The sequence below is a fragment of the Hemitrygon akajei genome, chromosome 27 (assembly GCF_048418815.1).
Source record: "Hemitrygon akajei chromosome 27, sHemAka1.3, whole genome shotgun sequence".
In the NCBI taxonomy this organism is placed as follows: Eukaryota; Metazoa; Chordata; class Chondrichthyes; order Myliobatiformes; family Dasyatidae; genus Hemitrygon; species Hemitrygon akajei.
This window is the reverse complement of record NC_133150.1, coordinates 35,351,567-35,366,531: the sequence shown is the minus strand read 5'-3', so window position 1 is coordinate 35,366,531 and position 14,965 is coordinate 35,351,567. Positions and strand designations below refer to the sequence as shown.

General features: G+C 41.6%; 1 protein-coding gene across 2 annotated transcripts in view; it reads right to left on the bottom strand.

Annotated features, from left to right (window-relative positions):
* rbbp5 (retinoblastoma binding protein 5) overlaps positions 1–14,532 on the bottom strand; it is a 44,400-nt gene extending 29,868 nt beyond the window's left edge. The window contains exons 1-4 of one of the 2 annotated variants that reach the window (XM_073030629.1): positions 14,092–14,532; positions 6,007–6,032; positions 3,475–3,647; positions 2,190–2,330 (exon numbers count right to left, since the gene is read on the bottom strand). In XM_073030629.1, coding sequence (XP_072886730.1) covers positions 2,190–2,330; positions 3,475–3,647; positions 6,007–6,032; positions 14,092–14,110 — 359 coding nt within the window. In that variant the 5' untranslated portion in view covers positions 14,111–14,532. The remainder of the gene's footprint in view (positions 1–2,189; positions 2,331–3,474; positions 3,648–6,006; positions 6,033–14,091) is intronic. The other variant, XM_073030630.1, reaches the window with a different exon arrangement.
* Between the last annotated feature and the right edge of the window lie 433 nt (positions 14,533–14,965).

The window sequence follows — 14,965 nt, the reverse complement described above, 5'->3', positions numbered from 1 at the left end:
TATTGTAGTGGCTGTGAGGCTGGTACTGTGGTGGTGAAAAGTACTGGGGGGGGGGGGGGGGGGCCATCATATTCCTCATCATTGCAAATCCCTCATCAACAGAGTTAGTTAGTTTTTCAATGATCGTCATCAGCCGGGTCATACTGTCCGTGAACTCTCTGTCGGTTGCCTCCATATGCTCCAGTATTTGGTTTTTTTAGTTTTAAGTGCTCCTGAGTGAGAACCAACAGCTGCCCCGTCGTTTGGTAATTTCCATTTTTAACTTTTTCTAGTCTGTAACTGGACAAACGTGCACCAAGTCTTTCACAGCGAGATTTGACACCAAATTTGTCACTTGTTTTCTGTAGATGTGTCCTGTGCATGGCCTGTAGGAGGAGATTCGCCCAAATACCCGTTTTAATGTGGACGGAGGTATTTTCAAAAACACCTGGTGTGGACACCTATCATTTTTATGTGAAACCGGCATTTTCAAAATTATCTGGTCTAGTGTGGATGTAGCCTAAATACTTCAGTTACTGTTGTAATGTAAGAAATGCAGGAAACAATTTATACACTAAGCTCCCACTAAGTGATAATGACTAGATAAGCTGCTTTTATAGAAATGTCAACTGAGGGATAAATACATCCATCAGTTTACTTCCTCTCCTGTTTTCCTCACATTAGTGCTTTAAAATCTTCCGTGTCCGCAGTCTGGACCATGACTTGGCACGATGTTTAATCCAAAAGACAGCACCTGAACAGGGAAACATTTCCTCACTACTGCCCAGCAGTAAAGAGCTTGACATGCAAAACTATCAGCAATCTGAAGGATTACCTGTATGACCCTCTTAGCTGATATTCACTGCCCTGCCAAGTGTTTCCAGTTTAACGCTCAAGCTTTATTTGTAAACTTTTTCATCAACTTAGTTGCTATATTTGAATTCAGAAAATAACACCATTTCTTAGCCACTATTAGGACCTAATTGAACAATTTTCATAATGATGAGGATATCAAAAGCATCAGGTACACTTGAGATCAGCCAAACAGGGGCGGATTTCTCTTTATACTAAATATGTTTTCAGTGACCATTTTAAAAGCAGTTTCAGTCTGTGACGGGGACACTAAACTAACAAAGAGACTCTTAACTAGGCACATGGATAAAAAGGAAAATGGAGGCTTATGGGCTTTTTTTTTTTAAATTTTATTGAGATACAGCATGGAATAGGCCCTTCCAGACCTTCGAGCCACTCTGCCCAACAACCCCACCCCCCCTCCGATTTATTCCTAGCCTAATCATGGGACAATTTACAATGAGCCAATTAACCAACCAACCAACGTCTTTGGAATGTGGAAGGAAACCGAAGCATGGGAGGGTCACAGGGAAAACGTACTAACTCCTTACAGGCAGCAGCAGGAATTGAACCCGGGTCACCTACCTGTACTGTAAATCGTTGTGCTAACCACTACGGTACCATACTATGTAGGATGGAAGGATTGGTTTGATGGTAGAGTAAGTTAAAATGCTGGCACAACATCATGAGCCGAAGGACTGTACTTTGATGTATTGCTCTATGTTCTAACATCCAGGGTAATTTCTTTTCCCCAGTGGTAGTGGCAAATCCTGGCACTACAAAGTTTCAGGGAACATTAAGAGAGATGTCGAGCCAAAGCTGAATACATTCAGGCAGGTGACAGCATTCTCAGAATACTTCAGAGTTTCCTTCTCACACAAACCAGTAGAGAACGTACAACAGAATCAGGAACTATTAAAGGATGCAAGGAACAAAGAGAGGCAGAAAACTAAAGCATCTATTTTGAATAACTGGGGCAATGCAAAGCTTTTCAGAGCTAGTATAAACAGAGAGAAGATGGAAGAAGTAACCTTACTACAATTTGCATGATAGAGGAATAATTACTCAAATAATCACTCCACACTTGCCATACTCTTGACCAATTATTATTAATTTATTGCCATTTTAATGCCACATTCATCCCCATATTATCAAGAAATAATTGAAAAAGTCCAATCCCTTTAAACACTGAAGAAAATTACTTAATTCTCATGCTTTCAAAGTCTGGCATGGAACTTAGAAATATTTGAAAAATTTATCTCAAATCTTATCTTCAGAGTATCGAGGAAGTTTTACAGCTTAAGGCTGTGAGAGTTTTTACCTTTATGACAATCTGTTTCAATTGTTAGAATACTTACTGATCTCGAGGGTGGAACTGAACTTTGAGAACGGGTGAAGGAAAGCGGAACCTTTGGTCACAGTCTCCAGACAGGACATCCCAAAGGGACACTATGTTATCAGTGGAAGCACTGACTAACTTATGCCCATCTCGGCTCCAACTGCAAGATATAAAATATTAATTAGTAAGCAGATAAGAACTCAGTATTTTGTTTGGCATAGGTTGCCTTTTATTTATAATCCCAATATTAACCATTGTACCTTTAAAAAATTCTGTCACAATATGGAACATTAAAACACAGGCAAAATAAAAATGTAATCCTCTCTAGTAAAGGGAAAAGGTAGAAAAAATCTCTGTCCAGTGCATAACCAAACCAATGAGCCTCCAAAGACTCAAAAGTAATGAATGCCAAAACTAAAACAATTCATCAGGGGCTGTTAACAAAATTATTATACTTTTAAACATACATAAGGTTAGTTCAACAGATGCTTCTAACAGTAGCCAAACTGTAATAGGAACTGTAATAACTGAGCACAAAAGGATAATGCTCTACTAACAATAGGCTCTGCAAAATGCAGATTATGCATCATTGTTGTTCCAGTATTTAATTGCATTGATAACAGAAAAGATTTCATAAAGGTGAAAGCAATTGGAGACGTTATAGAAATGCACACTGAGAATGAACAAGCAAAAAGTAAAGCACAGTAACATTGTTCTGGTAGCTTATTGTTCACAGAATTATCTAGTCAGGAGGCAACGTGCAACTAGCTGGTTACAATCAGGATAAAGGTAAGTGAGAAGTGGGAACTAATATTAGAATCAGGAGCAGTCCAAAGGCCCCACTGTGTCATGCAGCAAAATCACTGGTAATCCTATGTGTTGCCTGCTCAATTGCACTACCTCTATACCCTCCAATTCCAAGAGAGATCCCCAAAAATAAATGTACTGATCTCAGCTGTGAATAAGCTCACATACTGAGCACCCACAGTGAACCAAGGGGCAATGAGTTCCAAAGATTTAAAATGCTCTGCATGCAAACATCTCTCCTTATCACAGGCTTAAATGATCAATCCCTCACTCTGAAGGAACATCACAGGACTCACAATCCTCTCGAGCTCATGGAACCAAAGCCTCAGCACTTACCAAAATGTTATATATTTCAAAAAGTTTACTTCTCATTCTTCCAAACTCCAGACCATGTAAGGTGATCCTTCTTCATGGGACAAGCCCTTGAATCTGGGGCTTTGCAACATGCATATTATTTGTTAAATACATGAGACCCCGCCACACAAATAATAAATTACCATAGTGAGCAAACTGGATGTATGTGCGCACTGATGATCTTGGCGATTCCCCTTGTCAGGAAGTCCCAAATGACGATGCGTCCATCATTACAACCAACAGCCAGCAGCGTACCCCACCTGTTAAAGGTGCAGGTGAGGGCCATGCTGATGCAGTCCAGAGTTCCATCTGCCTCCTACATGTTAAAAGTATATACTTAATCACATCAGAAAGAAATATAACTTATATCAAAATAATCATATATTTACATAGCGACTATAATTTAATTTTTAAACTTTTGCAAGAGATTTCGAAGGAGAAGTTAACTTCAACTGAGTTACCTGCACCTTGTGGATGAGAAAATCTGATCAAGTAAGTATTTTTTAGGCTGGAGATCTAGGGAGGAAATTGAAGAGCTTCTTACATTGACAAAAGGTCAAGTGAAATGAGAGTTGGGATGGGGGGGTTGGTGCTACCTGCCTTCCATCTCAGAACACCAATCACCTCAGAATCCTTTCTCACCACTCTCCTTCTCCTTATTATACTGGCCACTTTGCCTCTTCGCTCAGTTTTGAATCAGGATATCAACCCGAAATCTTGACACTTCTTTTCTTACCACGACTGCTCCTTGCCCCGCTGACTTCTTCCAGCAGATTGTTTGTTGCAAGTCATTGGGCACAAAGGTGATAAGTGAACAGCACCTAACACTAGTCCAGGTGTGCAGAGAATTCTGAATGAGTTTATTAAGGAGGATGCAACGGGAAAAATTTGGGAGGTTACTGAAACATTCAAGCTGAAAGGTGGTAAAAGCACTAATGAATCTTTCAGCAGTAAATGAACTGAGGCAGGAAGGTGACTAAAAACTTAGACGTAAAAGTGGGTGGTTTTGATGATGTAGAGAAATATGCTGTTGGAAGATCAATCATGATGCCCAAGTTCCAAACATTCAAGTAGAGCCTCAGACACCAGCCAGGGAAGATGGAATCAGCAGCCTGCTGAAAAAGTCTGTGTAGGTCAAGGATTGTGAGAATCACTGTATGATATCCTGAGAATGAGGAACAATGCAAAATATTTGCTTTTGGGCAGCTCTACTATACTAAAACATCAGCCCAGATTCATAAATTCACAGATAAAATATTGTTTAAATCCTAACTTTTAGATCTGTGCTTCTTTTGGGCCAAGTCATGAGTGGTTCTACACTTACTACCAACTTCAAGTACAAATCAATGCAATTATTTTAAAATACACACTGAAAGAAAGGGTTTCATTCAATGACAGGAATCAAAACAATCACAGAGGTAAAACGACAAAATGAAAAGATAAACAAGAGTAGGCCATTCAGCCCTTCAGGAGTACTCAAGCATTCAATAAAATCAGGATCTTTTAACTCAGTGCCACGTTCATTTTGTTACCTGCCCTTCTAGTTTTCTGATTTATAATTTATATTTAAGGACACTAAATAATATTTCAGATTTCCTTATGAAACAGGAGACAGCCACTTGGGTCATCAAGACAATATATTGTCCAGAGCAACGTAATTGCTAGTCCATCCCCTATTTCCCACTTATTTCCTTACAACCTATTCTCTTAAGCATGTGCATTGATCATCAACCACCCTGCACACACAGACAAATTTTTCTACTACATACCTACCTCAGGAACTGTTTATCTCAGTAGCTCCTTCATTTAACAACCAGAAAGTATGTAGGAGGAAAGCAGACCAACCAGAGAAATCCATACAGTCGCAGAAAAAATTGGAAACTCACACAGCATAGGAAATAAGAATTGAACCCAGGTCTCTGGAGCTGGGATACATCTGCACTAACTGTAGCACCCCAACGCCGTCTTATTCCCATCACTGCTGTCTGTTTACTTGCATCACTAACAATAATTCTAGTTTTTGGGCTAAGATCCCGCTGACTTTAATCATCAGGGTTATTCTTTCCTGCTACCCATTTTATCTAAGTCTTCTAATGGCTTCTTGGCTATCCTGGTATTATATTTCCCCAACCTTGATCAATTTACAACCATTACTCCATAAATAAATCATATTTGGCTGTGCTGAATTACTTCTATATGTATCACTTTCTATGAATACTACAACCTTGGAGACAAAGGGTATAGCAGTTTGTTGCCATTTCTGCAAATGGAGGTTACAGTCTCACATTTGTGTGTTCTGGCCCTTCTTGACACACTCTGACACCTATTCCATCACTCTGCATTATCACCTTGTCTTTTCTTTTTTCCCTGTGTTGTTTTCTTTATTTCCCCTCACTACAACCCTTACATGCAATTTTTAGTTTAAAACCTCATCTTTAGAACCATTTACTTGATTTATGAGTACCCTGACTCCAGCCTATTTCAAGGGGCCAGTCCCCTTTCCCCAGTAGTGGTACTGCTAAATGGTGGCTATGAACAGAAACCCATTTCTTCCACACCAATATAGTAAACAATCTACTCAAATAAAATCACAAATTATAGGAAGAGTTTATATTACTCAGATTGCTGCTAAAATAACAGCTAAGAACAAAAGACAGCATATTAAAAAGGCTTACCTCTGGATAGTTCTGTCCAAAGGACTCTGTTTAAAAAGAGAAAGTGAAAACCGATCATTTAGAATACCAAGACACACCTCCGATAATTATTCAAGCAGGTTTTACCTTTATTCTGTGATCTTAGATTTTGTCATGATTTCCAGCTTTAAAGATACTGTTCTGCCCCAACATGTTCATCTTTAGGTTTCTTATGGCGAGGAAGGCAAATGCAATGTTAGCATTCATTTCAAGAGGTCTAGAATACAGCAGCAGGGATGTGATGCTGAGGCTTTATAAGGCACTGGTGAGGCCTCACCTGGAGTTTGGGCTCCTCATCTTAGAAGAGATGTGCTGCCATTGGAGACGGTCCAGAGGAAGTTCACAAGAATGATTCCAGGAATGAAAGGATTATCATACGAGGAATGTTTGATGCCTCTGGATCTGCACTCGCTGGAATTTAGAAAGATAAGTGGGGATCTCATTGAAACCCTTCAAATGTTGAAAGGCCTAGACAGAGTAGATGTGGAAAGAATGTTTCCCATGGTGAGAGAGTCTAGGACAAGAGGGCACAGCCTCAGGATAGAGGAGCATCCATTCAAAACAAAGATGCGGAGAAATCTCTTTAGCCAGAGCGTTGTGAATTTGTGGAATGTGTTGCCATGTTCAGCTGTGGAGGCCAGGTCGTTGGGTGTATTCAAGGCAGAAATTGATAGATTCTTGATTGGACATGCAAATAAAGGTTACGGGGAGAAGACCTGGAAATGGGGTTAATAGACAATAGGTGCAGGTGTAGGCCATTCGGCCCTTCTAGCCAGCACCGCCATTCACTGTGATCATGGCTGATCATACACAATCAGTACCCCGTTCCTGCCCTCTCTCCATATCCCTTGACCCTGCTATCTATGAGAGCTCTATCTAACTCTCTCTTGAATGCATCCAGAGACTTGGCCTCCACTGCCTTCTGGGGCAGAGCATTCCACATATCCACCACTCTCCGGGTGAAAAAGTTTTTCCGCATCTCAGTTCTAAATGGCCTACCCCTTAAGGAGGAGAGACAAGAAAAGGATCAGCCATGATTGAATGGCGGAGCAGACTCGATGGGCCAAATGGCCTAATTCTGCTCCAATGTCTTATGGACTTATAAAATAAAATGGGGGCATTTGGCACACAATGGCAGTGCTGCCTCTATGAAAGACAAGCACCCATAACTTTTCTGTTCTTTTGAAATAGCCCCATACATTTTGTCCAATTCCTTTCTGAACTTTCTAAAATCGAATATGGGATATTTCCAGGCAATTCAGGTTGCTAGTCACAAGGGATGCAAGAATACTTTCTCCTTGAAGGAAGGAAAAAAAAAATTCCTGGATTTCCTGTGACTATGAAGTCATGATATGGAAAATTTGAGCTCAAAGTTTCATCCTATAATCCCATGTACACCATTCCTCATATTACTTTATTTGATCCATGGAGAAGATGGACTTCTAGAGACTCATGGCCTCTAGTTGTATAATTTTATTTGTTAAGAATTCTTCAATAATTTAACAATTAAATAAACCAGTGTTTATGAATAACCAAATCAGCAGACATAGAAACATAGAAAACCTACAGCACAATACAGGCCCTTCGGCCCACAAGGTTGTGCCTGAACATGTCCCTACCCTAGAAATTACTAGGCTTACCTATAGCCCTCTATTTTTTTAAGCTCCATGTACCTATCCAAAAGTCTATTAAAAGACCCTATTGTATCCACCTCCACCACCTTTGCCGACAGCCCATTCCACACACTCACCACTCTCTGAGTAAAAAACTTACCCCTGACATCTCCTCTGTACCTACTCCCCAGCACCTTAAACCCGTGTCCTCTTGTGGCAACCATTTCAGCCCTGGGAAAAAGCCTCTGACTATCCACACAATCAATAACTCTCATCATCTTATACACCTCTATCAAGTTACCTCTCACCTTCCTTCACTCCAAGGAGAAAAGGCCAAGTTCACTCAACCTATCCACATAAGACATGCTCCCCAATCCAGGGAAAATCCTTGTAAATCTCCTCTGCACCCTTTCTATGGTTTCCACATCCCTCCTGTAGTGAGGCGACCAGAACTGAGCACAGTACTCCGAGTGGGGTCTGACCAGGATCCTACATAGCGGCAACATTACCTCTCGGCTCCTAAATTCAATTCCACAATTGATGAAGGCCAATACAGCGTACGCCTTCTTACCACTGAGTCAACCTGCGCAGCTGCTTTGAGCGTTCTATGGACTCGGACCCCAAGATCCCTCCGATCTTCCCCACTGCCAAGAGTCTTACCATTAATACTATATTCTGCCATCATATTTGACCTACCAAAATGAACCACTTCACACTTATCTAGGTTGAACTCCATCTGCCACTTCTCAGCCCAGTTTTGCATCCTATCAATGTCCCGCTGTAGCCTCTGACAGCCCTCTACACTTTCCACAACACCTCCAACCTTAGTGTCATCAGCAAACTTACTAACCATCCCTCTACTTCCTCATCCAGGTCATTTATAAAAATCACAAAAAGTAAGGGTCCCAGAACAGATCCCTGAGGCACTCCACTGCTGAACGACCTCCATGCAGAATATCACCCGTCTACAACCACTCTTTGCCTTCTGTGGGCTAGCCAGTTCTGGATCCACAAAGTAATGTCCCCTTTGGATCCCATGCCTCCTTACTTTCTCAATAACCCTTGCATGGGGTACCTTATCAAATGCCTTGCTGAAACCCATATACACTACATCTACTGCTCTTCCTTCATCAATGTGTTTAGTCACATCCTCAAAAAATTCAATCAGGCTCGTAAGGCACGACCTACCCTTGACAAAGCCATGCTAACTACTCTTAATGATATTATACCTCTCCAAATGTTCATAAATCTTGCCTCTCAGGATCTTCTCCATCAACTTACCAACCACTGAGGTAAGACTCACTGGTCTATAATTTCCTGGTCTATCTCTACTCCCTTTCTTGAATAAAAAAACAACATTCACAACCCTCCAAACCTCTGGAACCTCTCCCGTCCCTATTGATGATGCAAAGATCATTGCCAGAGGCTCAGCAATCTCCTCCCTCGCCTCCCACAGTAGCCTGGGGTATATTTTGTCTCATCCCAGCGACTTCTCCAACTTGAATCTGGAATCTCCAACCTGGTCAACTTGAATCTTTCATCAGTGGAGGAATTCAAAAGTCAAATTTTCCTTCCTTGCTAAAGAATATATAAATGCATGTGACCATCTCTTATAGGTAACTTATGAGTGGAATCTTACTGGCTGGATTTTCTATGTTACAGCTAAGTATCATTTAAAAAACAAAATACTGCAAACTCTACTCAATCCAGAATCAAGTAAGCCCATAATATTCAACACTTATGAAGCTACAATCCACAGCTAGTTCTCCATTCATAGTCAACAAGTAGATTTGTTTAGTTCAAACTTTAAAGTAAAATTATCAGAGTTCATACATGTCACCACATACAACCCTGACATTCATTTTTCTGCAGGCATACTCAGTAAATCTATAGAATAGTAACTGTAAACAGGATCAATGAAAGATCATGTAGAGCATAGAAGACAACAAATTGTGCAAATGGAAATACAAATCAGGAGCAATAAATAGCAATAAGATAAAGAGTCTTTAAAGTGAGATCATTGGTCAGGGGAGTATCTCAATAGATGAGTGTAATTATCCTCTTTCTTTCAAGAGCCTGATGGTTGAGTGGTAATAACTGTTCTTGAACCTGGTGGTCTGAGTTTGAGGCACTTGTACTTTCAACCTGATGGCAGCAGTGGGAAAAGAGCACGGCCTGGGTGGTGAGGATCTTTGATAATGAATGCTACTTTTCTAAGGCAACATTTTATGTAGATGGGCTCAGTGGTTGGGAAGGCTTTGCATCTGATGGACTGGGCTGAATCCACTACCTTTTGTAGGAATTTCCGTTCAATGGCATTGGTATTCCCATACCAGGCCATAATCCAACCAGTCAATACACTTTCCACTACATATCTATATAAGTCTGTCAAGGTTTTGATATCATGGCGGATCTCCACAGCTCCCAAGTTGTCATGCTTTCTTTGCATTTATATGATCGGCCCAGGGCAGATTTAGTCGCAGTGGTAGAATTCCCATTCATTCAAAGAGGTACAATTATTAATCTGAAATTTTGAACATGGAACTGAAAAGTGGCAAAGAACTCCCCAGCACACAAGACTGCTTTTTGAACCTTTTCACTTTTCTTTTTAGAATTGTGTATCCTGGCAGACGTTTCCTAGCATTGGGTGCAATGGCTGACTCACCATCACACTCAGCAGTGCTGTGATACCGTCGATCAGCACAAGTTATAACAGAATCATTACAGTGCAGAAAGTCAAATGTCACATCTAGTCAGTACCAGTTCTTCACTGAACAAAGATTTCAGTCCCATTGCCCTGCTCTTTCCCAACTATCCAGTTTTTTTGAAACTTTCAAAGTTCTATCTAATTCTCTTTTCAGAGTCACAGCCAAGACTGAACCCATCTCACATTCAGGCAGATTACCAAAGACGCCTAGTTTCTGCATAAGGATTCTTCATGTCATCTGTGGATTTTTACCAATCATTTTACCCCTGCACTGTTCTTCCAGTCTTGTTCTAATAGGAAATGTTTCTCCATTTAACCTAAATCACCAAGATTTGATACACTTCTAACAAATTTTACATCAATTACCTACAGTGTGCTGAATTAAACTAATCCCATACATTTGCACACTGCAGGCTGTATCCCTCTATTCCGGGGGTTCACAACCTTTATTATACCAATGGACTAAGCAAGGAGTCCTTGGACCCCAGGTTGGGAACCACTGCTCTATTTCCCTGCCTGTTCATGTGTCTAAATGCTCTTAAATATTGCTATCATATTTAACATTGTGTTCAAGCACCTACCACTCCCTGCACAAAAAAAATCTTACCTTATAAATATTCTTTAAATTTTCCCCAGCCACCTAAATCCTATACTCTACTAATTGACATTTCCACCCTGGGAAAAATGACTCTGGCAATCTACCATAATTCTGTCTCTCATAATTCTAATAAATTTTCCATAACTGAGTAACCACATGCCATTTCTAGACCATCCTGACTTTATTTGGATGCCTGGTAAGCATGGGATCAGGTTCTCAGCTTCAACTTTCAAACTGCCAACCAATCCCATATATCTAGTCCACAGATGTGGCTGAAACCCTTTATCCAAAAGTGCCTACTACTACCCCCATTCTTAATCAGCTTTCCCCTTATCAAACTAGCTAGGAGTTGAAGCACAGAGAAATAGAGTGCCTATGAAAATTATTCACCTGCCCTGGAAGTTTTCATGTTTTATTGGTTTCAAACTTTGAATCATACTGGATTTAATTTGGCTCTTTCAACAGCGATCAAAAGAAAGACTCTTCCATATCAAAGTGAAAACAGATCTCTACAAAATGATCTAAATTAATTACAAATATTAAACACAAAATAATTGATTGCATAAGTATTCATCCTCCTTTAATATGACACACCAAATCATCATTGATGCAGCCAAATGGCTTTAGAAGTCACATAATTAGTTAAATGGAGATCTGTTTCTGAAGATTTGTACGCAGTCAAGGTATATCAATAGATTGTAGTAAGAAAAAAAAACACCTGTATCTGGAAGGTCCAACTGCTGGTGAGTCAGTATCCTAGGAAATACTACATCATGAAGACAAAAGAACACTCCAAGCAACTGCGAAAAGGTTATTGAAAAGCATAAGTCAGGAGATGGATACAAGAAAATTTCCAAGTCATTGAATATCCCTTGGAGTACAGTTGAATCAATCATCAAGAAATGGAAGAATATGGCACTGCAGTAAATCCGCCTAGAGCAGGCCGTTCTCAAAAACTGAGTGACCGTGTAAGAAGGGAACTCGTGAGGGAGGCCACTAAGAGACCTATAATAACTCTGGAGGAGTTACAAGCTTCAGAGACTATGCATACAACAACTGTTGCCTGGATGCTTCACCGGTCGCAGCTTTATGGGACAGTGGCAAAGAGAAAACCAGTGTTGAAAAACTCACATGAAGTCTTGGCTAGAGCTTGCCAGAAGGCAGCTGGAAGAAGGCTCTATGATTTGATGAAATCAAAATTGAGGTTTTTTGCCATCAGATTAAACGCTATATTTGGCATAAACCAAACAACTCACATCATCAAAAACACATCATCCCTACCGTGAAGCCTGGTGGTGGCTGCATCATGCTGTGGGGATGTTTCACTGCAGCAGGCTCTGGAAGGCTTGTGAAGGTAGAGGGTAAAATGAATGCAGCAAAATACAGGGAAATCCAGGAGGAAAACCTGATGCAGGCTGCAAGAAAATTGCAACTTGGGAGAAGACATGTTCTCCAGAAAGACAATGACCCCAAGCATAAAGCCAACGCTACACAGGAATGGCTTAAAAACAACAAAGTTAACGTCCAGGAGTGGACAAGTCAGAGTCCAGACCTCAATCCAATTGAGAATTTGTGGCTGGACTTGAAAAGGACTGTTCACTCATAACCCCCGTGCAATCTGACAAAGCTTGAGCAGTTTTGTAAAGAAGAATAGGGAAAATGTGCAGCGTCCAGATGTGCAAACTGACAGGGACCTACCCACACTGACTCAAGGCTGTAATTGCTGCCAAAGGTGCATCTACCAAATATTGACTTGAAGGGGATGAATACTTATGCAATCAATTATTTTGTATTTTATATTTGTAATTAATTTAGATCATTTTGAAGACATCCATTTTCATTTTGACACAAAAGTCTTTTTCTGTCAGTGTCAAAAAAGCCACATTAAATCCATTATGATTCCATGTTGTGAAACAAAAAAAAAATGAAAACTTCCAAGAGGGGTGAATACCTTTTAGAGGCACTGTAAGAATCTGAAGCAACAAACAATCCACTGGAAGAACTCAATGAATCAAGCTGCATCAGTGGGAGAAAAGGAACTAGCAATGCTTTGGATCAAAATCCTGCATCAGGACCCCTGCAGGGTTTCAAACTAAAATGTTGACAATTGCTTTCTTCCCTCAGATGCTGCTTGAATCACTGAATTCCTCAGCAGAGAATTGGTTGCACCACCATCAACTTGGCAGCTCATTCCCACTTACCCTCCTTGGCTACTTCTCCCCTACCCCACCCCCTCTGACGTAACTGTTACACCCCAACCCCACACACATCCTTCCCAGTCTCTCTCCCCCCCCCCCCCTCAGCTTGGCAGCACCTCCCACCACACTTTTGTCCACACACAAATTCCCCAATGTTAGCAGTTTTCTCCCCTCCCCACCTCTCTGGTAGGCTCAGCCCCCTTCCACCTCCTCCCCCCTCACCACTTGGCAGCATTCACATTTGCGCCCCCTCCCATATTCCCCTGCTTGGTAGCTGGCCCCCTCACTCCCTCCCCACCCTGAGAGTTCCCTCCCCTTCTATCCTAGCTTGGCAGATCCCCTACAGCACCTTGCTCCCGCCTTACCTGCCTCCGTTTGACAGCTTCCCCACTCTCCGTTCACATTCCTCCTCAACTGCTTGGCTGCTTCTCGCCCTGCTGTACCCTTCCCTACCCACCCACCCACCCCCATCCACCCAAAGAACCCAGCTTCATTGTTCCTTTTCCCTCCCCAACTCGCATTTAATCCAGCTTGCTGCATTATAGACTGACTGCTTACCCAACACAATTCAAACCTACAAATACATTTTGGCTGTCACTAAGTCATCCCAGCTGGCTGCTAAATTCAGCCAGTCAGACAACGCCAAAAGAAAGAAAGAAACCCCAGAATTCAGGTCAATAAGTCCATCCCCTTCACTCAACCCCCATCCATTTCCAATGCCTCTCCCCCTTCTTCCTCCCAAACACCCCCTCAATTCCTCCTGTTCCCTCTCTATTCACTCCCAACAGCTGCCCCATTAATACCGTCTCTCCTTAATACTCTCCCGCCCGATACTCGTCCACTCCCACTCCACCCCCATCCCCCTCCACTAAATCCCAGCTCCTCACTTCCACTCATACACAAACTCCTTCCCCCATCCCACTCCTTCACTCATCCCCTCCCCTCGCTCACCTAGAAGCTCCAAATTCATTCTGGCCGCCTGCCGCTCTCCGACCGCCGCCGCTTCAGCACTGGGTCACGCTCCGATAATACGCCGCCGCACCGGATTCTGCCGGCACACCGAGAGCGACCACTGCCTTCAGTCCATTCTCCGTGAAGCCGTCGCTTTCAGCTCTTTTCTTCCTCAACCCTCCGTGGATCGACGCAAAAAGCGGCGCCTGAACTCGCTAGGCCTCGGCGGCAAGTCCAACCTGACAAACGGTCCCCTGCGCGGAGAACACCATCGACCACATAAGGTTCCGGCTTCTGTTCCTAAACGAAGCTATCAACTATAGGATATTCAACCCCCGAATCTTTATGTTATCTTTCAATTAATCATCACTTATATATCATTAAATCATTTTTCATTGTCTTCTTCCAAATTCCGTAATTGTTTTAGTTATAATGGATCCATGAATCTATTCTTTCACACCTACGCGATGGAAACTGACAGCAGCTTTATCCCAAGATGGACATTTATGGTTGGTGTCAAACTGGGTAAATCTGTTTAATACCCGTTTTCATGGTGTAGAATTGTTGTGGTGCAAAAGGATATCGAATCATCTCGTGGAGTCAGTCCTTGCGCTTTCTCCATCCAGCTGTTTACAGTACTTGACTTCTCAGAAAACAAAGTGAACTGCGAACCTCTTTCACCCACCCCTCTGTCTAGCTCCAAATGTGTTTCCTCTTTAAAGCCAGTGCAATTATGTTTTCCATTCTGTTCTTACAGCAGATTTTTAACATTGACACTAATCGACCAGAACATGTAGTGATGTGAAACTTTGAGGCAATGCCATTAATTTTATTTAACTTGAAACATTACAATCAGAATCAGGTTTAATTATCA